Below are 26,038 nucleotides of genomic sequence, written 5' to 3'. Positions count from 1 at the left end.
CTAACTTTAAATAAAAAAATAAGTAAAAATCAAATGAATATATCAATCGAATTTTATTCGAATTTCAAAAAAAAAAAAAAAATTATTAACAACAGAGCGATTTTAGCATTACAAATTAGTTACATTAACAATTTTTTATGAGTACACATAATTTTTTCATTTTACACACGAAATTTATAATTCCGTAGCATTAACTTATAAAAATGTAAAATTGGTTTCCATTAAGTTTAAAATGTGCCTATTTATTTGAATTTGAATAGGGATCGTGCCTAAAGGACGGCGATTTGGCACGTGCACGCATGAATGAGGCGGAAGCCTGCTTCATTTTGGCAGCGAGGAATTATGCGGATAAGACTGCAGCCGACGAACACACAATTTTGCGCTCGTGGGCGGTTAAGGACTTTGCCCCAAATGTACCGCAGTATGTACAAATATTTCGGTGAGTTTGCATTGTTCAATAAATCATTCGATTTGTTTACAAATTTATAAATTGCAAATACTTTTCAATATTTTACAAAGCAATATCTTCTAAAAAGGAAATAAAATTTTTTATTTTAATAATAGAATATAGGGAAGATTAATTTAGAAATATATATAAACCTTATTTATCTTAATATAACAAAAATTTTAAAAATATATACCTAAAACAATTTAAATTATAATTGTTTAAACTCTAGAACCCAATTTAGTTTTATATTATTCTACTTTATATACACACCAACTCTAGACTCTAAAACCTAACTGAATATCATGTTATTCTAGGCTTTATGCATACCAAGGCACCTCTGACCGAAAAAACGTCACAAAGTAATAGAGTTTTCGTTTAGTATATATATTTCATTAGGAAGATAAGCTGGGCTTCAAAGCATATTTCTATAATGTCATCTGAATTACTTATCATAATTTAACGAATCTCTTATTACAGTGAATCATCTAAATGGTCACAGACAGTATTGAGTAAAGTGCTTTAGACACTAACTAGCGTTTGATTAGGCAAGGAAGAAGAAGATTGGTAAATCTAGATTCCATTTATATTAACTCTTGACCTGTTAAATTTTGTTGTCCAACCGAACGTTTTTAAAGTAACTCAAATATTTATATTTTTCATAAATATATGTTTATATATCGAATGAAATCAAACTTTATCTGTCAAGTCATATAAAAACGATGTTAATATTAGGGTAATCTTGCTACTCTGGTAAAATATCAATAGTGTTGTAAATTATACAACGATACGAATATGATGTAATTAATATAATATATAATGTGCAGTGAAAGAAGGATCCAGCTCTTCATGGAATATTAATTTAACATATAAATAATTATCGGATCTAATTAGTTGTAAAGATTAAATATATTTCACATTATGAAACCAGGAATTCGACAAGAATAGAATTCATACTCTATGTTTTAGGAAAAATTATTAGAAACGTTATTTACCTTAAATAATTTAAAGGTAAAAAGTATACCTAATAGCTGGTCATGTGCTTTTAACGCTTTAGAAATCGTATAAACAGAAAATTTAAAGTCCCCTTTTGTTTTAACATCTATGTACTACGCCGGTCTAAATATTGCAATTGAAGTAAAAATGAAAGCTTTTCTGCGCTAGTAACTTAAAAATTTTGAAATAATATTTAATTACATATTTAAACTTAAATTTAAATTTAAATCAAAATTCTGTCTATTCCCTTATTCTTAATATTCAAATTGATACAATTTTCTACCAGAGGTGGTACTATTAAAAATAATAATCCTCTAAGAGGATTATCGACATAAACTTTCCTCCTACGCAATTATACTTACAAAAATTAACTAATTAATTAATTTTTTCAACACACTTCTCACTTTAATTAAAAAATTAATCGTCGTAAAAATTAATACTAATATTTTTAATTTAATTTAAAATTAAAATGTTGTTTTGTGAAGTATATTCTTGGAAGTGCATAAATAGTAATAACCATAATTAAATTAATTATTGAAAATAATAACAATTTACATATTTTCTGCAATCCTGTTGAAAAATCTAATAATCAATAGCACTTATCAAGTTTATTAGTGAAGCAACTAATTAAGTAAACATTTTATATTTAAATTTTATATTAAAAAACTCATATTTGCTTGCACTTTGAATATTTTTTTATCTGAAGTAAAAGCATTTTTTCACGCTTTTCGCATTTGTTAATTTCACGCTTAACTCTAATGAAATCAACCGTGGATGACCAATCTTCTGACACTGACTGCCATGCACGGAACACAGGCCGGAGCACAAACTGCATGTAAAGTTCGCCGAACATGTGGTCTGCGAGGATGAGTTCAAGTATGCGCTTCTCGCAAACAACTGCACTTGCCCGGGTGCGAGTACCCTGGTTACATTATTGCTGCACACATCACGGGGGCAGTAAGTATTATTCAATTAACTTTTATTTACACATGTACGTTAGCCCGCATGTAAGTAAATGTGGGACCCATTTACTTGCGTGGGTTGCGGGTAAGCACAACACAACCTATAAGGATAGCTAAACATTTTTTCATGTGACTTCCTTCCTTTGAAAAATTAAAATTGTTGCTATTTGCTTTTCATTTCATGAAGAATAGTAAAATTACCTTGTAAAGCGTGCACTCCACGATCCCTCTGAAAAATAGATTATTTACATTATATCTTGTGACATTTTATTTGTTAAAAAAGCATTTACCTCCACAGTACTTCCCCGAGGGAAAAATGTATTACACAGAAAACTCTCTGTTTACTACCTTTTTAATTTGGTAAAATGAACTATTTTTTCTACGTCTTCTGACTTAAATTCCGACATTGCGTAACGCCTATTATTTACCTTAGGCGAATTTGGCTTTGCAACTGTTGCTTCTGTTTTTTATGCGTTCATGTTTCAAGTAATTGACCATGAACTGCAAAGGACCCAGAAAAAACAGCTTAACACCCTCATTAAAGACATGACATAACAAAAATAATATTTGGGTTTTGTACTATAATAGAAATTTAACATGAAATTGCAGTAATTAACAATTTGAGTTACTTTTTTTGTGAATCAAATTTCACTTACCAATGTCATTAGAACCACTCCATTGGGATTTTGACGGACGTATGACACACATTTTATTTCAGCCTAACAGTATCTTTTCTTATTTGGGACAACGTTAAATACCGTCATGGGCTGTTCAGTGAATTAAGCTTATAAGAAATTGAATATTAAATTAAATAAATATTTTAATGCACAACAGGGAAGGCCAACAATCACCGGAAGAGTGGCATCGACTGTATGGGAAATGTTCCGGCAACGAAATCTATCACATCGTTTTAGGTGATAGCCGTTTTTTTGGTGAATATGAGGGAAAGAGTTTCACCTATGCGAGTTTTCATTCTCATCGGAAGTAAGTACAACTTTTTTATATAAGCATTAATACAAATATACACAAATGACATTAAATACTTAGAACTGATTAATACATAATTTTTGTAGACAAAGATAAGAAACAATTAAAGATACATATGTATAAATAATTTTTCTTTAATTTTTTTTTTGTGTATCGAGTGATATATATTCAAATATTTAATTTTCAATATCAATAAAAAATTAATGCGCTTTATGTTTAGTCACGTAATCAAAAATATACTTCCAGTGGAGATTACAGAGTAAAAACTCAAAAATTTTCAAAATTATCACTGAGATATTTTTTTCTATAAAAAATCCATGACTTCATCTGAATCTATTGCAGTATGCCATAGAAACATAGCTATAATAAGCGCACTGAGTCTATAATAGCCAAATACATTTTATGGTAGAGTTTTTATTTTTTTTCATGACAGAAAATGATGTATCAACGTTGGCTATTGTAATAATTTAAATAGCTCTATTACTATGCGTTAATATTTTTAATACCTTAGTAGAGAAATCAATCTTTCAAACCGTCATTAGTTCAGACAAAGACATATTATTATGGAGGTAGAGCTCATCAATTTAATTAAGAGTAAGTCTTAGTTTCTCCACAAAAAAAATGTCTTAAGAGCAATTGTTTTTCTTTTAAACGAATACTAGGTGGATTAACAACTAGCTGACGTCACAACGCCAGAGAAAATCAATTATATTTTATATGCCTAGCAAGTTCTAAAACACAGCTGTAAAAATTTCGACTTCATTAGATGTTTGGTTAGCTATTTGTAAATAATTGAAATAGTGCACCTTGGTAACCTTTTACAAAATGGAAGAATTTGAATATCGTTCAGTAATAAAATTTGTCTATTTGAAAAGAAAAAACAATGAAAATGGATTCTGTTTACGGCAAACTTGCATCATCGTTAACAACAATAAAATATTGGAAAACTGAATTTAAACGTAGTCTTACGAGTGATTGCTCTTTGAAGAAGAGCGTCTGGGTCGTCCAAAACAGGTCAGAACAACAGAGAATGTAAAGAATATTGAAAAAATTGTGTTATTCACGATATCGTGTTGGATGATCCACAAATTAAAATGCGTGAGATAGTGGATATGACAACCATATCATATGAACATATATCAAATATTTTACAGGATATCCATCTTCCGACAAGATGGGTGCCTCGTTTGCTAACAATTGACCAAAAACGACAACGACTTCATCATTCAAAACATTGTTTGGAAATGTTTATGCACAATTTAGCGAACTATGAGCATCGGGTAATGATAATTGATAAAATATGGACCCATTACTTCACACCTGATGGAAAACAACAGGCCAGTCAGGGTAGAGTCCGGGGGTGGTGCTCCCAAACGACCACGAACTCAACAATCGGCTGGAATAGTTTAGCTTCCGTGTTTTGAGATTCAAGTAAAATAATTTTCATAAACTATTTGGAGAAAGGAAAAGCAATAACATCAGACTACTATTGCATATTATTGGAACGATTAATGAGGAAATGGGGAAAAAACGATCACATTTGTAAAAGAAAAAAATGTTGTTTTTGCAGATTAACGCAACCGATCACACGTCAATCAATTTATTGAAATCAAATTAAATAAATTATGGAACGAATAGCTTTTTCACCCACCATATTCTTCAGATTTCGCTCCCCAGTGACTATTACGTGTTTCTAAACTTAAAAAGATGGCTCCAGGGAAAGAGATTTGTATCAAATGATGAAGGGGAATGGGAAACTGAGATATATTTTGGAGGACTTGATAAATCGTATTCCCTAAAAAGGATCCAAATGTTGAGAGATCGTTCAGTGTGTGTGTCGAACTAAAGCGTTAAAGCATAAAATATAATTGTTATAATCTAGTATGTTTTGCATTAGTTTAAGCAATCTTAAATAATGAAATGTAAACAAAATTTAGTTAAATATAAACTGTCAATCTTGTCGGTTGTATTTACTTCAGTTGGCGACGAGGATAAAAATCTGCAATTATTCAATCGCTTTCACGCTTATTTCGTACCGTTCAATTTTACATACAATCATGCCGGGCGAAAGTGAAATTTATAAGCAATTGCTTAAAGAACAACAAGAGTTCTCAAAAAATTTACTGAAACAACAACGTGAGTGGATGGACTCAATGTTCCAAAAACAAGGTACTGCCGGTGTATCTGAAAGAAATCACAACATTGTTCCAGTATTTCACAAATTTTCGAAAGAACAGCAAACCTGGGAATCGTACTTAGAACAACTTAACCAACATTTTTTAGCATATTCAGTTCAGTGCAGTGAAAAACAAAAATCATTTTTCTTGTCTTGGATTGGCACAGAAAATTTTGAGCTGCTAAAAAATCTTTTCGGTAACACGAAAGTACAAGAACAATCTTTCGAAAATTTAACGGAAAAACTTACGGATCATTTCCAGTCGAAACGACATGTGGTCGCTGCACGTTACGATTTTTTCAAAAGGGAAATGAAGCCACATCAATCATATAGAGAGTGGGTAGCCGATCTCCGCGGATTGGCAAGACAGTGTAACTTTTCGTGCTCAGCCCAGAATTGTTTACACAATTTCGTGGATGATATGATTCGTGACCAAATTATTATACGTACACCTCACGATGCTGTGCGCACGGCTGCGTTCCAAAAGCCCCAGCCAACACTTGCTGATGTTTTACAGATTGCAGAATTGTACGAAACAACCACTAAAACGGTGGCAACAATTAAAGAACAAACGATCGAAAACTCAATGCCTGTTAATTCAGTTGGTACAATTATAAAAAAACCGGGTGTTTTCAACAATAACAATAATAAAGTAAAATTCAAATCATGTTCTGGCTGTGGAAACTCTCATGCAAGAGAAAACTGTAAATTTAGAAATGCTGTATGCAATAGATGTAGCAAAATTGGACATATTGCGCCAGTGTGCATGTCAAAACAAAACAAGAACTACAAACGTAATTCAGGTGATGAAAACAAGAAGAAAGATTACCGTCGTAAAAGTCACAACATTGGTACTGTTGAAACAATTAACAGTTTAACAGGTATTGTAAAAACTGAAAGCAATAAGAATTACATTGACTTGGAAATTTGTAATAAAATTGTGTCTTTCCAAATGGATTCTGGTGCAACAGTTTCTCTAATAAATAAGCGAACATTCAAAACTCTAAATTGCCCAAAGTTGCGGAATTGTACAAAAACCTTATTTGGTTTTGGCAAAAATGAAATTCCAGTGCTTGGTGAACTTTGCGTAGATATCAAATGTGGCGGAAAAGAAAGGGAAGTGGTAATCGTTGTCGTGGATGTCGAAAACTGTAACAATTTATTCGGTTTCGATTTATTCAAAGAATTCGGGTTTGAGATTCAACAAATTTGTAACATTACTGAAAGTGAATCACACAGAATTAGCGAGCTGTGTAAGAAATATGGTGATATTTTTGAACCAGCTCTTGGCACAATAAAAAACTTTAAGGTCAGTATTTTTTTAAAGCCAAATGCACATCCGAAATTTTACAAAAGCCGACAAATTCCATTTTCGCAAATGTCACTTTTCAAGAAAGAAGTCGATCGATTGACAAATGCGGGTATTTGGAAACCTGTGAAGTTTTCCCAATGGGCTTCGCCTATTGTACTAGCTCCAAAAGCTGATGGTTCCATAAGAATTTGTGGGGATTTTAAACAAGCAGTCAATGCGCAAATTGACATTGAACAATATCCTTTGCCCATACGCGAAAGTCTTTTCCATAAAATTAATTGCGGTCAACATTTTACAAAAATCGACCTTAAGGATGCGTATTTACAAATGGAACTCGACGATGAAGCAAAAACAATAATGGTTGTCAACACTCCACTTGGGTTATTCCAATACCAACGTTTACCGTTTGGAATTGCAAGCGCTCCAGCTATATTCCAAAGATATCTTGAGCAGTTACTTCAAGGCGTAGAAGGTTGCGGTAATTATCTCGATGACATCATCATCTCCGCACCTACATTCCAACAACACATCAGCCGCCTAGAACAAGTACTTCGTATTTTGCAACAAAATGGTATCAGGTGCAAGCAAGAAAAATGTTTCTTTCTGCGAGATAAAATCGAATATCTCGGGCGTCAAATTAGTGCAAAAGGTATATTGCCAGATGAGTCAGGACTAAAAGCAGTCAAAAACCTGCAGCCGCCTAAAGATCTAAAGCAAGCAGAAGCATTCATGGGTAAGGTAAACTACTACCATAATTTTATACCTAATTTTTCGCAATTATCCGCGCCAATCAACATGCTGCGCCGAAAAAATGTTAAATTCACATGGGGTACAGCACAACAACAAGCATTTATAGCTCTTAAAACGCATATTCTCAATGCAGCGCAATTAGCACATTATCAGGAAGATTTACCGTTGGTTCTAGCTACAGATGCCTCCTCCTATGGCATAGGAGTCGTGCTCTCGCATACGTACGTTGACGGTACAGAAAGGCCTATTGCTTTTGCATCTAAAACTCTCGACATTCATCAACGACGATATAGTCAGATAGAGAAGGAAGGGCTAGCTATCGTTTTTGGAGTCAAGCGTTTCCATCAATATTTATACGGAAGAAGATTCACCTTGGTTACTGACCACAAACCTCTTGTTAGCATTTTTAATCCAATTCAGCAGTTGCCGTCGATGACGTCACATCGTTTACAGCGATGGGCTATTATACTAATGGCTTATCAGTATGATGTTCGGTATCGTAAAACTACTGAGCATGGAAATGCCGATGCTTTATCTCGTTTACCTGTTGGTGAAGATAAAACTTTTGATCATGAGGAATCCTGTTTCAACATCAATGAACTTAACACACCTATCGACGCTGAAATAATTCGTCAGCATGCCAAAAATGACCCAATTCTTCGCCGAGTTTATTTTCTCGTTACAAACGGTTGGCCTGAAAAGCTAATGCCTCAAGATGCTGATCTTCGATCATTTTTCAATCATCGCTTTGCTTTAATACTACACAATAATTTGCTTTGCCTCCAGACGGAGTACAACCGGGTTGTCATTCCAGCCTCCCTTAAGCAGAAAGTTCTTAAACTTCTTCATGATGGTCATTGGGGAGTATCGAGAATGAAACAGCTAGCTCGACAACATGTCTGGTGGACTAATATTGACAAAAACATCGCACAATTAACTGAAAATTGTGATGTGTGCAAAATTGCAAATCCTGTTCACGCACGTGAATACTTAAGCTGGCCTGAAGCTGATCGACCTTGGGAGAGAGTACATATCGACTTTGCTGGTCCATTTTGTAATTCAATGTGGCTAATTTGTGTCGACGCTTTCTCGCAATTTCCGTTCGTTGTACAACTATCTACAACAACAACGGTTGACACTATATCAGCATTGTCTTCTATATTTTCTCTGGAAGGTTTACCAGAAACCATCGTAAGTGACAATGGTCCGCAATTTACAGCTGAAGCATTCAAACATTTTTGCTCAAAACTTGGCATCAAACATATAACAACAGCGCCGTTTCACCCAGCCTCAAACGGGTTAGCCGAACGATTCGTCAGATCTTTTAAAACTGCTGTTCAGAAAAACATTGACGATGGATTGTCTCTCAAATTCGCTGTATCAAAATATCTTGCAACATATCGTGCAATGCCGAATGCTGAGGGTAAATCACCTGCAGAACTTTTACATGGAAGGCCTGTTCGTACCTTGTTGAGTCAACTGTTTGAATCGCCTAGGAAGCACCTTGAAGCTTCGAAACGGAAAATGAAATTCAGTCTAAAGCAACCCGTCTTCGCTCGAAACTACGCAAGAGGGGAAAAATGGATAAAAGGAGTTATTGTGAAACAACTTGGTAAAATGGTTTACCGAGTGAACACATCTTTTGGTTACATCAAACGTCACGTTAATCAGCTTAAAACTAGAAGTAGCTTTGACCTGTCTTCACAACCAATTTTTGAATTCACTCCAAATTTCATCAATGCCACACCGCCTTCATCTAGCCAATCAACATTAATGCCTAGTGAAGAACGTTCTACCGAAGTAGTTCAACTTCGAAAAAGTGGTCGTATTCGGAAGGTTGTTAATCGATTTGAATCCGACGATTTCAGGAAAACTTGAACTTTGTCAAAAATTAAGGGCGGAGAAAGTGTTATAATCTAGTATGTTTTGCATTAGTTTAAGCAATCTTAAATAATGAAATGTAAACAAAATTTAGTTAAATATAAACTGTCAATCTTGTCGGTTGTATTTACTTCAATAATTTTCCAAAAAAAATCCGTTTTTATTACTTAGACCGGGTATTCATCAATCCACCTAGTATATGAGTAAAGAAACATTTAAAACGTTTCAGTAATTACTACATTGTATTACTCATATAATAATGTAGTGAGCTAAATATCAATTATGATTACATACTTTTTGTTTATAATGGAAAACGGTCATTAAGGTTATCTGTACTTCTTATAAATTACTGTAAACTAATATTATTAGTCCTTGCTACTGTAGGTATGTATCTTTACATTATTAAGAGTTTAATTTATTTGCGTGCAGTTTACTATGAATATTAAATTAGTTTTAGTAAATATTAGCTACAGACTTTTATTAATTAAGTATAAAATAATATGTAATTACTAATTTACATAACAAAACTAATACTAAAAACAATAAACTTAAATGTATTTTTGTAATTATTTTTTTTTATCTAAATCAAAGAAAAGATTATTAAGTGTACTTGTTTAGTGAACTATATTTTTATTATTAAATTCTTTTTATTATTAAATTTTTTTAATAAAAACTAAAAACATTTAAATTTTTTAAAGTGAAATAAAAATTCCTTTATACTATATAAATTTGTTATACAACATTTTTATATAATAATTGATAAATAAAAAATCGAATTTAATTTCATTGCATTCATTACTTGTTTAATCAACTACATTTTGAATATTTAAATTATATATTAATTTTTTTTTAACTAAAAATTAAAACACTTAAATTTTTTAAAGTGAAATAATAATTCTTTAACACTTTATAAATTTTTTATACATTTTTATACAATAAATGATAAATAAAAATTAGAAGAAAATTTAAATTTAATTTCATTTTCTTCAACCTTTGACTCGTTTCGGTCATTTTTAGATATGGCGTCGCATTGGTTGGTGTACGTCCGGCTGAGCTTCCGGAATTTTATGAGGATACAATACTTCTTAATCCCGGACCGCGACACATTATGAAGAAGGATGACACATGTTACTACATGAGCATAACAAAGGAAGAAAATTCAGCATTCGTCGTTAATCAAAATCAAAATCAAAATGCGGACCCGGCAACGGGCAAAGATGGTGGTATGTTAAACAAATTCAGTCTATATCTTTAAAGTCTTATTGAAATGTTTTATGTTTGGAACATGAAATTTATATGCAAATTATCAAAAGAACAACAATTTTAATTTAATCTTACAGATACGCTTTTATTGTGTGTGCGTTTTTATGTTCGTTCGATGAAGTTGCTTTAATTTTTTAATTGAAATTTCTTTTCGAAATATTATAAGATCTGTTCTCTTTGGTTCTGTTCCGTTTTGCCTCTATTTCTACTCTATTTCTAAATTTTCCATTAATTACTGCTTTTGTTAAACTTTTAAGAGTTCTTTTACGTTTTTAAAAAGTTCTTTTTTAATCGACTTACACCTGCAAGTATTGTATTTAAAACGAGTGAACTACTTAAGTTTGTTCATCTTAAAAAAGATCTATGAACTCAAGTAAATGTTAATTTTGAATTACAATTTATTTTAATTTTATTCCCAAAATTAATTAATTTTATTTGGTCTTATATATATAAAGTAATTTTATATTTTAATTAAATTATTTTTATATAATTTTTTTTCGTTTGTGTTGAGATCACTAAATTTAATTTTCAGGCACTTCATATGTAAGTGTACATTAGTTCCTTTGTTATGATTTTATATTATCAAATATATGCAAATTTTACTTAATGGAAAGAAATATAATTCCAATACAACACTTAAAATTATGCAGTTGTAAAATGTATACACTCTTGTGATGGGATGCAACACTCTACATATTAACACCCTGTATTGCAGTGTCCTTCTATGTGTACCTATTTTCACAAAAGTATATATCTTAACATTATGATTAAGAAAACAATTTACTCTTACATATTAAACCATATTAAATACTTGAGAAAACAAAACTATTATGTTTAAGCTTATGAAGCTGTTTCATATGTAGCACAAAAATTAAGACTTTCCCAGTAAAACATTACTAGATCCATCTACAGTAGAGCAGAGTAGAGTGGAGTGTTTAATTCAAATATATTAAAATATAAATAAAGCACTTATAAAGACTTTAGCAAAAAAAGAAGAAAAAAGCATTTCACAATTTTTATAGGTATTTAAAACTATTTAACTTTAATAGGTCCATATAGGTCCTTAAGTAGTGTGGTGCTTATAAAAATTATACACAAAATGTATATACTATGGACGTATGCGAGTTAGGCTAAGTTGCGTTCTAAATAAGGAAAATTCTAAGTTGAGCCGATAATATAGTGATGTGTCGATACGTGTTGATAAATGGCTAAATGTGTGCAGTGCAAAAAATCCCAAAAAATCTCCCATTTGATTTAGCATCAATTTAGCCTAACTCACAAACGTCCTATGTACCATATATAATTTTTAAAATGTTAACGTATAAATTATATATTTATCCACGAATATCACAATAACAAATATTACAATGACGATATTTCTTTGAATTCTCATATGTTTTTCAACACAGCGATCAAAATCATAGAAATGTTTCTAATTTTTACTCTGATATTAACTACAGCCGCTTGCTACAGTAGGTCGCTAACTGTTGTTAACATTTTTTTATTTGTAGTGCTGCCAGCGTGTCATCTTACGGACTATTCCGCCGATATTTTAAATATATGGAATATATTACCTAGCGACTGTAGCTTAATCATAGAGATTATAGTACTATAGAAATCCATTTGCTTAGCTTTATTTTTGGTATTTCTAGCTACTGTAGATTGATCGTGTATTGGACATTAATTCCAAGTATCAGTACAATCAGTTTATAACAGTGTTTATAGTACAGTTTCTGGAAAAAGAGATATTTATATAAGGATATTAATATAAATAATTTGTGTTAATAATAAATATTCTTGCAAATAATAAGCGTAAGATAAATGTATGAAATCATATATGTCATTTTCGTTTTAACCGAAATAAATTATTAAAACTAAATTATATACCCATATATATAACTTTAATTCAATATAAAGTCGATGAAGAGGTAATCTCGTGCATTATTCGTAATTTTCAAACTTGAAAGAGATAAAGATTAACTTAAAAAATTTGTTTTTTAAGATTTCAAATGAGTCAAAAGCTTCAACTTTAATTTGATATTTCATTTATAAGAAATATAAGACTAATAGAATCAAATAGAACAGATACTTTTTATTCGTGTCCTTATTTTATATTTAATTAATAATAATTTGCTGCTAAAAGTATAAATGGTGGTATTTATTTGTAAGCAGCAAAGTTTTAACTCATCACCTTGACCAAAGTTAAATCATATTTTACATCTTTGTTTAATTACTTAATTTACTTAATTAATTAGTTTACTTTACATAGCATCGCATAACCAAAAAGAAAATTTAATGTGAGGAGAACTCACCAACTACAATTTACAATATACAGGTTTTCATATTCATCAAAAGCAAAAACAATTTGATAATTGAAGTGACCATGACTATCTGCATAACTTAACCCTCACAGACTCTAACTAAAAAGAAGACATTTAGCCCTACGTATGAGAACGAAAATATGATCCGTTAAGATTTATTCTAAAATCAGGCGATGAAAAGAAGTTTTGAGTTACTATTCTCATTTAGATATAGATACAAGTTAGACAGTAAGTATAACAAAGATTATGATTAGAGATATTAGCTGCTGATAAGCACAGCTGATATTATCTTTCCTTTAGTGACCTATTCGTTCATTCTCAACTCTGTTATAAAAAATAGAAATGCCTGAACTTAGTTATAGGACAGAATCTGCTTTTTGGTTTGACAGTTATCTGAAGTGTCGTAATGATAGCAATTTGTTTCAACTAAAATGTATTTTTTTTTCAAAAACCAAAACGAAGATAAAAACTCTCTCATCCACAAACATAAAAGGTGTATGGAGTCATAAAAATATATAACTTGTTTTAATTGAATAATTAATTAATTATTAAAAAATTCTGATAGGGAGCAGGGGATCATTTTTTGTTCTTAAAAATTTTAAGAAACAAATTTAAAATAAAAAAAATTTGATTTATATTTGTAATTTATTTTAAATAATTAGCTTATAATAAAGATACGTGGATTAGAATAGAGTAGACGTCTATATTAGTCATCGCCGTAAGTTCTTAACTTATATATGATAGGATATTGTAAAATGAATTTATATAAATTTCTAAATAAAGAACTTACAAACTAAAAAAGAAAAAAGAAATCAATTATTCAATATTTCTAGATACCAGTTAATACTATTCAAACATAATTAATGTTAATTTTTTCTTGCCGATATTGACACGTCTTTATGATAATTAATTTTTTAAAACTTCTTGACACCCTTATAATTATTTAAAAAAAATATATATTATAAACATATTATCGTTAATTGAAAATTACGATTACACTAATAAACATTTAACAAGTGATATTTCTACTACTCACACAAGATCCTCTTTTAGAATCCTCTTCTACAATTTGCATACCATATGTACGAATATAAATCTTTTTTATATAATAAATTTTCTTTTTCAATTTCATATATTGAATGTTTATAAAATTTTAAATTGAATTAAGTTAAAACAACATTAATAAACAACAACAACACTACAACCACTCTGTCCACTATGAATACCAATGTAGCAACAACAATATCAACAATAACAACAACAACAGCACATGCGGCCCCAGTGCCGTCCGTTTGTGTACGTGTGCCACATAGTCCGAGTTTTGACTCTGGTGCGGATACACCTATTGAAAGGCGTTTATCCGATAGTGAATTTACAACACTTTTTGTGCGTGAGTGTGACACAAGATCTTTATAATTTTGTTTAAATATTTTTCTCTCGCTCTTCCACACCTTGATCACCTATCTCTCTCTTTCTTTTTCTCTTTGTTATCTTATAAGACCCGCACTACACCATCCCAAAAAAAAAAAATTTCATTGCTCAACTATAATTTTACTTATTGTGCTTCCCTCCACAACCTTTTTTTATACTTATTTTTGCCTAGAATTTGCTATGTTCAGTGTATGTTCAGTGCATTTAACGAGCGTCCTTTTTAGAGTGTAAATAATTAATTCTAACATATTTTAGTATCCGTTGCATGTTGCAAGCCTTTGCTTGTTTTTGTTTTTGTTTTTTGCGTTATTTGTTATTGTAAATGTAAAACATGAATTTTGTTGTTGTAATAATGAACTACAAAGAATGTCACTTAGTTATTTTATTAAAAGTAATTAATTTTTTTAAAAAGCAAATATTGTGCATGTCACCTTTAATGGAAACTGAAGTTAAATTGATTAGTGCATGTAAGCCACATTCACATTGAGCACGCAATGCCGAGTGTAGCGTACACTAGAAGTAGTAGAATTGCTTTTGTGGAAATTTCACAGAAGTTGATGGCTGGGCTGCACTGTTAATTAACTGTGTACTTTGCCAGTCATGTCCTGATTAAAATGTCAATATTGAAATGTGTTTTTACTGCTGATGGCTTTCTGTGGTGAAATTGGTTGACTGTGAAACAAAAAGTTGGCCATTGGCGACATCTGCAACTCAAATTTGTCAATCATTAACTGCTTTAAATAAGAAAATTTATGCTGTCAAATATACGAAATTCGCATAATTAAAATACAAAAATCAAAAAGAAAAAATAATAAAAAATTAAATTGAAATTGGTATTATGGCAGAAATGCATTTAAGTTTGTTTTTCATAAAAACCCAAGTGCAAACATAAACTGCAGTTTGACAGGATTCTTTCACATATATATATATATATATATATTTCATATATCATATACTTCATATATCGTATGTATGTATTTTATGTATATATTGAAAATTGGTTGTAATAAAGTTTATTGAAATATGGTATTTAAAAAGTATCAACAGTTTTTATATTCGCTCGTAAATATTTCTACAAAAAAAAAATTAAAATATCTTTTTCTTTATTATTTTAAGCGATAGTAAAGTATCTTTTTAATTATTATTTTAATCGATACTAAAATATTTTTTTCATTATTACTTTAATGAATAGTAAAATTTTTAATCAATAGTTTACTCAACTTTAAAATTCATTGTTTGTTCATTTTTCTATAAAAGCTATATACTGTTAATGACAAAACTAGAACAAATTTGCGACTACATTTAGTTTTAAAAAACTTTTTTGTAGAAAACCGTCGTACACCGAAATCGTAACGATTTCGTTACAATGGAAAAGAATTTATGCTAAATCCACGTGAACTTCACGTGTTAATATTAATACTCTGACCATGAAATAAAACTGATTTATAAGAAATTATCTTACAAATAAATTTTCCAATTAAAAAATATAATTTATTGTTTTTTTAAGTGATTATAAATATATCAAGCGATATATGTATTTAACCCGAAAATTTATTAAATAGGTGTGTAAATTTTTGTTTTCATAGTGTTTGCAAAGTTTAAGTTAATTTCATGACTTTTTCTAATGAAATTTAACTGTATTAAGGATCCTTCCATAAGCTTATACTCATTGCTCAGAATTCTTTTAACATTCATCGGCGATATCACATCCCAAAGACTTTTAATTTTTTTAAAGATTTTCATTACTGAAAGCCTTCATACATAAAACAATATATTAATATTAATATCAGATACAATATTTAGTAGTTTAACAATTTGCTGAACAGACATGAAAAATCTGATTATTTTAGTGGTACAAATTTTTTTTTTTTAAGTACTGATAATCTTTTTCATTTTTAATACACTTCTTTCAACAATTTTCTAATTTATGAATCACATTTCTTTAGTGACTTTTCAAAAGAACTGTAAAAACCTCTTAATATCCCTTAGATATGAGAGATTTAAACTCTAGGTATAGAGAAAATCGTTTTCCACAAAAGAAGTTCTGAGATGTAAGAAGAATTACAAATTCATAACTGAAGTATCATATTGAAAACACCACAACTTGTTAGCAGTTACAATGGCTTATATGGTTTATAGATTCATTCAAGAATATTTTAAATATAAAAATAATTTTAAATATATCTTCACAACGCTGAATTCTACAACACTTTTGGTCCTTCATCAGAGTACATAGTATGAAGCACGCACAAACTTTTCATGTGTCCAAATTTTCGATCAACATTTTATAAACTATAATGTTGATATAACGATTCTCCTTTTAATGAGACTCGCAAATATTCAGCGGTTAAACAAATAGGCTCAAATTTTGCCCGAGTTCTCTTGACCTCTGTTAATATTATAGATCAAAACTACACTATTCATTTATTATCATTTATTTGTGCTTGACTGTTTCTTCTTAAGCATTATGGTCAAGGCTTTTACAGTACCCATTAGATCTAATACGTTATCATCTTTGTAGTTCTTTTGACTAAATTATTATAAATATTTCTTTGGATTAAATTCATTTTAAATCAAAAGTTAATAACGAGAAAGACGATGTAAAATGGGTAACTCTGGAAATAAAAATAATACATTTATTTATTTGGTAATCAAAGTAATATGTAAATTATTTGTGCTGGAACAATTTGAATTTGATTTAATAAATTCTTAATCCACATTTATTTAAAAAGGCAAAAAAATAAAAATAATAGAAAAATTCAATTAAATCTTTTATTTTTTGCAATCAATATAACATAACGAAATAATATTCAAAAATAAAGCTTTAAAATAATATAATGTAACTTATTTAGTGATTTAATGCTTAAAAGAATTGAAATAATATTAAGCAACTAAAAAATTTTATTTAATATAAATAAAAAAAAAATATATATTAACTCAGTCAAATTTATTTACCAAACAGAAAGCCATAAAAAATTTTATAGCTAATAAATTAATAAATTTTTAAATTCTGCATGTAAGCAAGATTAAATTTTTTATCTGCAGTTTTATAAATCGACATTTGTTTATTAAAAAATACATTTTTTTCTTAGTATAAATTTTTTTATACCTTATTTGTTTGAAAAACTATTGAAATTTTTTTTAAGAAGATATGCCGTGAGTGCAATTGGGTATTCATAAAAATCAACTAATTTGCTTATTCATTTCATTTGCAACAAAAAATTAGCAACCGATAATCCAACATCTGTGATAATATCGGATTCAAAGCAGAATCTGAAGGATACAACGGTGACATCGACATATGCAACGCAAGCACCTGCATCAACGACAACAACAACTTTGACCCCAACATTACCGATTGGCATGTCAAGTGGGTTAAATCCAAGCAATATTGGTGGTGGCCTTAGTGTAACGTCAACAACTCTGACGGTAGGAAATCATTTAGATGTTCCACAAGCAGGAAATCCCAATCTTCTTAGTCCAGACGTATTAAACCAAAGAAGAGGTACCTTAATAAATAACAATATTATTCAAATTAGATAACGTGCTACTCAAATAAATATACGAGTAATATTAATATTTCTTTTAAAATTTATTAATTTAAAAAATTTTATTTTTTATATTATAGGCAGTCGGAGGCCCTCTATTCTGCCTGTACCCGACATGTTTACATCCTCGTCATTTAGTATTTCAGGAAATGATGATGGAGATGAGGGTGATGAAAGTGAAGATGAAATCGATGATGATGTTCCATGGCGCTCACCATCTGAAAAAATTGCGTAAGTATATTATAAAAATAAAAGAAAAATAGCAATAATAAAATTAAACAACTTGATGACAACCACAGCTGAATATTTTCCATATTTAAGCGTTAAAATAGCTTCCCATACACTATGTTAATCCCAGCCATAGTAGTCACAATATTTTTGTTTTTTTTTTTTTTGAAATATTTAATTTAAATTATTTTTATTTATTAATAAACAAATTGAAACATATTAAGATTTAGAATAATTTTTAAAATTTAATATAATGCCTTCTTACACTTTTAACTTTAAATTTAAGTAATGAATGACTTTGAAATACCTTGTATCGAAACTACATATAAATTGCTAGTTTATCCTTATTATCTAACTGCATGACATAACGCATTAAAGTTGTGATCAAAAATCAGATGAACTCACAACTAAAGCTGTTATCAATATTAAAAAGTTTAAGCTTTAAGAAATGTTTTGAAAATGATCGAAGTAATATATTTTGCAATAAAGCCGCTGTGAAGAGATTGGCATTAAAAATTAACAAGTCATCCAGATACACTTTTTACTTAAAAGAGAAAAATTTGTTCATATACATTTCAAAAAACAACAAAAAATTGTTTCGAAGCTTACTATCTTCCATTAACCCATCTCTTGCCCACAGTTGTTTGGGTGGACATTTTCCTCAATCACGTACTTATTCTCTAATTATGAGTTCATCGGAAGAATCGAATCTGCGCTGCTGCTGTAAAAATTTTCAAAACAGATCTCATATGCAAATTATGAAGAAGAGCTATAGTTGCGATAGTGATTGTGCTCGCAAAAGCAACTATGCGAAAACCTTCGCTCCATACAAATTCGTGCCACAAACCTTACACTACTGCTGCAGCTCATGTTCTACGACCACAGCTGCTCCAGCTTCCTCGGGTACTGCAGCCACCATCACTACCAACAGCCATCAAACAATTGTCACCAGCAGCAGTTCTTCCTGCAATGGAACAACTGTTCGACCTGTCTGGGCGGCAGACTACTCACGGTAAGTGGAGTTCGGGATCGCAGCGGCTTCATTCGCATCCATCGTGCAGTTGTTGAAATGCTTTTTTCCAGCTAACTGGCTGGATTTTGTGGCACTGGGAATGTCGTTTGAAATGCCTTTTATGAAATTTTGGCGTTAAACTTATTAGTTTTTGTTTTCATTAAATGAAGGCTTTTTTATGTCTTAAGAATTTTTGCTTTCCACATTAGAATTAAACAATTAATTGCAGTTTAAAATATTTTGTTCGTAAGCAAAAAACTTCATTATTCATAAAAATTCGAACAATTTATAAGTAGACTTGCAGAGTTATAGCTAAGTTAAATTTTTAAAAGCTTTGTTATATTAATTAATTTATAAAATTTTAAACTTTAATCATATAAACTCTACGCTGTCGTATTTGTCTAAGGAACCATTGCATTCTAAAATTTATGGGCTTCAAGTGGTGTTCCGTTAACTGATTGTAATTTATATATTAACATTATTGTACATCATAAATATTTATTGCATTATTACATAGATTTAAACTATATTGATTATGATACGTATTCGTACTCTTTGCTATTGAGATACCTATAAGTATATTCTCAACTTTTTAGTAATACCCTTCCATTGTATATAAGAAAGCAAAGTTATTATTTAATTAAAGAAAAATATTTACATTTAGAGTTTCAAGAAAAATCTTGAAATTTTCAATTGAATGTCATTCTTCTGATTTGATAAAATATACAATAATTATATCGTATATAATTATGGAAGCTAGTAGTAGAGTGTGGGTGTACAACTGCAGCTATCTAAGTTTAAAATGCCCAGAAAATTTAATATGTAATATTTGAATAAAAACTGTGTATCTGCAGCTTTCATGTTTCATTTAAGCTGTATCTATTGAACTTATTAATATTATTTAATAATATTATTTATTTAATATTAAGTAAATAACAGTTTTTTTATAAATCGTTAATAGGTTGGAATAACTTTTTTAACATAACTTATCTAAAAAGTTTAATCGCTTCACAATTTCCACCGTATGTGGATATATTTATTAGTAACGTATATCTAATTTACAAGACCAAAAAAATATATATAAATAATTACTTTTTAATATATTAGTTATTTAATAATTTAATTAGGAAGTAAAACATATATGTTCATTCTTTTATTCTAAAATTACGGAAAAATGCAGATGATATGACAATTATAATCCGGAGAAAGAGATAGGGTATCTAATTTGTTCAAAGAAAAAAATGATATGGCTAAAAGAGCATATCTATAAAAAATGAAAGCGAAATCAAATATTACATAGCTAATAACTTACGGATATGACAATTCAAATAAGCAGGAAATATCGATTGGTGAATACAGTATTGGTGTTATTGACACCCTTACTAATCTCGATGATCTGGTTATCAAAACAAAAAAAAATGATAACAGCAACGCAATATATGACAGCCTTTAAGAATCAAAAAATTACTTTACAAATATAAATCTTTTTAAAATTGTTATCTAGAAGAAGTAAAAACTCTACGATGAAAAAAGTGGACGCTGAATCTTCGACAAAAAAGATGAATGCCAAATTTATGATTCTATTAAGAGAAGAGAAGAAACTTTCAGGAGATAAACAAATCAGCTACCAAAATAGACTGTAAACAAAATGAAAAGATAATGTTCATAAGGACGTTAGAATCCTTAACACCAACACATCGTGGCGACAAGTCGTGGAAAAGACCAACATTTACGGCATCGTTTTATATTCATATATATTCATTTATATCTTTTACATATGCTGTACATAATTTATTGACCGTCGTTGTCAAAAATACTATTTAGTGCCCAATTTAATTTAGTTAAGGTTGTCATTTGATAAGCAACTTCAGATGCACAAAATAGGCGTAACAGTTCTGAATATTTCGAATGTTATTGTGTAACTATATAAGTCAACAGGCTTTCATGATATCTAGGATCTCCATGATAATATAAACAAACTTAACATTACAGTTTTCAATATACTTTAGTGTTCTTGTTAAACGCTGTTACTAGAGATTCACGAAGGTTTGTTAGCTCACTTTTAAAACCAAAATGTTTTTCATGGAGAACTGAGTAAGAACCTCTACCATTAAAGTAAATCTCTGGCATATTTAATCTTTGGTACATTTCAAAGTGGTATATTTCAATATGTTTTTAATTACCATACGACAATAGGATAAGATTAAGGTAATCAAAATAAATGTATATTTCTTAAAAATACTGTATTTTCACTGGGTCAGTTATGTCAGCAATGAATATTTTACTTAATGAAAACTATTGAATTTAATAGAGCGGTTCCGAAAAATAGTGAACTACAACATAATATTTCAGTTAATTGAAATTTTGGCTGACCATATAGCTTTTTCGAGTATTGCCAAATATGAATAATTAAATATAAGAAGTAATTTCAAGACCACTGATGTTGAGTATTTGGCAATATTCGAAAGACTTATGATTAGCCGAAAATTCAATTACTTAAAATAATATAAAACATTTTTGTTGTTGTAGTTCACTATTGTTCTAAACCTCTCTATAAAATATGAAAAAGTATATTTCTTATATGTACTTATTAAAAATTAGAGAAGAATTTCAACAAAAAAAAAGGTTGTGTACCATATAAATCACCATAATTAAACTTAATTTAATGATGTCCATCTTAATATGTGTGCATCTGTTTGCTTAAATGTCTGTCTGTCGGTTTAGATAGAGGTTTTGTTAGCCAGCAAACTAATCTCTTATATTAAGTTAGTTGCTACTAAATGAAACTTTTCAAATGGAGTTTTAGTAAATACAGCCTAATCTAATTAAAGGATAAATAAAATGATGTGATTATATTAAATCTATATAATATAAAAACTTGAGGCAATTTTTTATATGTAGGAGAGTCCATATCAAAACTCAAATCGATATTTGTAGCTAAAGAAATTTGTTGGATTTGGTTATTTTAGCTGATTGGGGTAACTTTAGTTAACGTAGGTGAATTCAAGATAATTTATGCGAATTTAATCAATTTAATGTAATTAGGTTAATTTAGGTGAATATAGGTTAAAATTGCAGCCTTTCTAGCAAAGCGCACTAGACTACAAATAATGGAGCCATGTGGATACTTAGCTAATTCAAAATATCTAATTTAATTATTATATTTTTATAACATTTCAATTTTTTCAATTAATTAAAAACAATGAAGCACATAATAAAAACTGATTAGTAGGTTAAAATTGAAGCTACTTATATTTCAACTACATTCGTTCAAATAACTGACGCTTCTTCACTCTTGAAAAATATGCATTTAAATTTAATTGGAAAGAAATGCAAATGCGCACAGGATGCTTTAAATAAAGGACTTCGGGCTTAAGGACTTCTTCAAACAGAAGCATTAATAGTTGCATGTCAAAAAAGCGTTATTTCATAAAATATAAATACATAAACTATAAAGAAACATATGTAGAGAAGCTTTTTGTTCATAATAATTAATAAAATTTACTTATAATATTTTAAAGTAATATGCATTTCATTTAAATACTTTTATGTTTGCTTAATTTTCGTTTCAAAATATTAAAGTTTTTAATAATTTTCAATGCACTCGTTCCTTTGTTCAAATTAATTGAGATTCCTTGACTTTCGTTGAATATAAATTCGTTTTTGTGCTTCCGCTGAAAACCTTAATTATTTTAAACTTTAAATAAATTGCAATTTACGATTTTACAGCATTGTGAAAGGCTTTCCGCCGGTGTCACCTTTCATAGGCGTCAGCCCTACGCTCTGCTATTTGCTCAAAGAAAAGAAGCCGCTCTGTTGCCTGCAGTTGGCTCAGGTAATCGCATTGAACTTCATTTATTTAAGGACAGTAATTAATAAAATTAAGAGTACTACAAGCATCCTTTCCTATCGTTTTTACACAGGTATGTGAACACTGTAGCTATCGCAACGCGAAGGAATATCAATGGCAAAATAAGACAATTATACTCGCGGCGGACTATGCATCCAATGGCATTTATAATTTCATCATACCATTGCGTGCGCATTTTCGTTCCAAGACTTCGTTGAATCCAATTATATTGCTACTCGAACGTAGGCCAGATGTGGCATTTTTGGATGCACTATCTTATTTTCCATTGGTAAATGCATATATGCTTAAAATGAAATTCAAATAGTCATTTATTTCACTATTTTTTTTGAAAAATAAGGTTTATTGGATGCTAGGTTCCATAGATTGTCTTGATGACTTATTACGTGCTGGTATCACTTTAGCCGAAAGCGTTGTGGTAGTTAACAAGGAGCTCTCCAATTCAGCAGAAGAAGACTCCCTTGCGGATTGTAACACAATAGTAGCTGTGCAAACCATGTTTAAGTGCGTAAAAATATAATAATTTAAAAATGAATAGCAAAAAAAATTAAATTTACTAATTATGTTAATTTTAAAGATTCTTTCCAAGTATCAAAAGCATCACCGAACTGTCGCAGAGCTCAAATATGCGTTTTATGCAATTTCGAGCACACGACAAATATGCGCTGCACTTAAGTAAAATGGAGAAGGTAAGATAAGAAATCAATTTTTTTTTGAATAATACAACTATAAAATTATCATTAAATTCAAACACTCAATATTGAATGCAAGTTCAACTTAAACAATAATTTAAAATACAATCTTTCAGCGGGAGAAAGAACGGGGTTCTCACATTTCGTATATGTTTCGTCTGCCTTTTGCTGCGGGTGCCGTTTTCAGTGCATCTATGCTGGATACCTTACTTTATCAGGCTTTTGTCAAAGACTATGTCATAACATTTGTGAGACTGCTATTAGGTATAGATCAAGCACCTGGCAGTGGTTTTTTGACATCGGTAAGTTGCTAACAAATATTTTTATCGATCTATTCTATATCTATAAACGAACTTCTCAAATTTTACAATTTTTTATAGATGCGTATTACTAAGGATGATATGTGGATACGTACATATGGACGTTTATATCAAAAATTATGTTCAACAACTTGTGAAATACCAATTGGCATTTATCGCACACAGGACACATCTAATACGGATGCAGCACATGTGAGTAATTCACCGGTCGAGAGATGGCGTCCGTTTTCATCATTCGGAAAGCACTGTGTGCGCTTGCGACCATCGGTGAGTCCAAATATAAAAACTACTGCTACTGCGCCAATAATCTTAATCTACTAACACAATAACAATTGGAACATAATTATCATCATTACGAACATAATTACACGCTATTAACTATTTATCAGTCATTAAAGATAATCGCTGCCATTTGTTAAGTCTCACACAAGCGCGTTTTTGAATATTTTTTAACATTTTAGTTTTGAATTAAAAAATTTATAAACAAATTTTTTAGTATTTTATTATTTCCTTTTTGTATATTTTTGTATAATTTGCATTTACTTTGAGTTTCTTATTAATTATCAATTTTTTGTTAATAATGAGAAAATCGAAGTTTTATATCAAAAGCTTGATATATATTCATACCAATTCTAAGGATAGAAATTTTGTCGTTATCGAGTCCTTATAAAGGAAAGAATTTAACAATTTGTAGTAAATAATATAATTATTGTAAGAAAATTAAGTTTATGATACTAGTATAATACTAATTTTTAGTCTTTACTATTCCATATATGCATTAGTATTATTTAAGCTTTGAAATTATTTTAATAAAATCACTTACCCTAAAAAATATCATGTTAATGAACATTTAAATGATCTATCGGTATTTTTTTTCATATTTAACAGTTAATTATCTATTCCGAACTTGGATTAGTACAACATTTATTTTCTTAATTTTGTTTTTTGCCAAAACGAATATTTTATATGGGTTATGAAAGCAAAATGTCAGTACCCTATTCACACAACACAACTCAATCTTCATCATAAACAAATTTATGACAGAAAGGTTTAGAAAACGAATATCAATTTCGTCTTAATGTTTCTGATCCGGTTTTACCGTGAAAATAAACTATAAAAATCTTACCTTCTAAGCTCAATCACCATGTCTTCAACCATATTTCTCTTATGAGACAACCAGAATGTTTAATAAAAACATTATTACATTTAGAAACCACTCTCACAGCATATATAACCTGTACGGAGTTATTATAATTTCTCCGATACAACCAGTAATTTTAACTTTGACTGCAGCAAAGATGGTTACATAATGGAGTTTCTCCAAATATTAAATTTGTTCTTTAATGCATCACACGCCTTGAAATAATGCATGCTTTGTGTTTTCTATTTTATTACCCTCATAGCGATCACAAGTTTTTGTGATTATACAATCTGAAAAAGTATGCTTTAAAACAATTGTCTCCAATGGCACCTCATGCAGCTAAATCTTCAATGAACAATGCTTTCACTATTTCATCTAATCTTCCTAATTGGGATAGTTTAAATAATTTATTTTGTTTTCTTTTATTTCAAATACAAGGGTATCGAAAACTAACAACCCTGTTAACTTTTCGTTCAGTTCTAAATACACTATATACTCGAACACCACATATTGGCCATGTAATTCTTTATGTATATCAACAAAGTTATCAATAACTAGCTGACACTAGTATCATATTAAATTTTAAATACACTGTAAATTCAACCCGACATATTCTAGATGCTGAATATATATATACATATATATTTTTAAAATTATAAGAGGAGACTTTTTATTACAGTACGTTCAACCGTATGGGACTGAATC

The 26,038-nt window shown here is 29.7% G+C and overlaps 1 protein-coding gene across 1 annotated transcript in view; it reads left to right on the top strand.

Annotated features, from left to right (window-relative positions):
* The window catches only part of LOC119681438 (potassium channel subfamily T member 2), a 45,689-nt gene that overhangs the window by 7,551 nt on the left and 12,100 nt on the right, over window positions 1-26,038 (top strand). The window contains exons 5-17 of the mRNA XM_038094627.1: window positions 261-439; window positions 2,258-2,398; window positions 3,238-3,387; window positions 10,527-10,732; window positions 14,328-14,483; window positions 17,751-18,029; window positions 18,153-18,303; window positions 23,042-23,147; window positions 23,236-23,451; window positions 23,521-23,684; window positions 23,758-23,869; window positions 23,989-24,174; window positions 24,253-24,459. Of these exons, the coding sequence (XP_037950555.1) occupies window positions 261-439; window positions 2,258-2,398; window positions 3,238-3,387; window positions 10,527-10,732; window positions 14,328-14,483; window positions 17,751-18,029; window positions 18,153-18,303; window positions 23,042-23,147; window positions 23,236-23,451; window positions 23,521-23,684; window positions 23,758-23,869; window positions 23,989-24,174; window positions 24,253-24,459 (2,253 nt within the window). The remainder of the gene's footprint in view (window positions 1-260; window positions 440-2,257; window positions 2,399-3,237; window positions 3,388-10,526; window positions 10,733-14,327; window positions 14,484-17,750; window positions 18,030-18,152; window positions 18,304-23,041; window positions 23,148-23,235; window positions 23,452-23,520; window positions 23,685-23,757; window positions 23,870-23,988; window positions 24,175-24,252; window positions 24,460-26,038) is intronic.

Source organism: Teleopsis dalmanni, chromosome 2 (genome assembly GCF_002237135.1).
Source record: "Teleopsis dalmanni isolate 2A chromosome 2, ASM223713v2, whole genome shotgun sequence".
Taxonomy (NCBI): domain Eukaryota; kingdom Metazoa; phylum Arthropoda; class Insecta; order Diptera; family Diopsidae; genus Teleopsis; species Teleopsis dalmanni.
The sequence above is the reverse complement of the archived record's forward strand: the minus strand, read 5'-3'. Positions and strand labels throughout refer to the sequence as shown.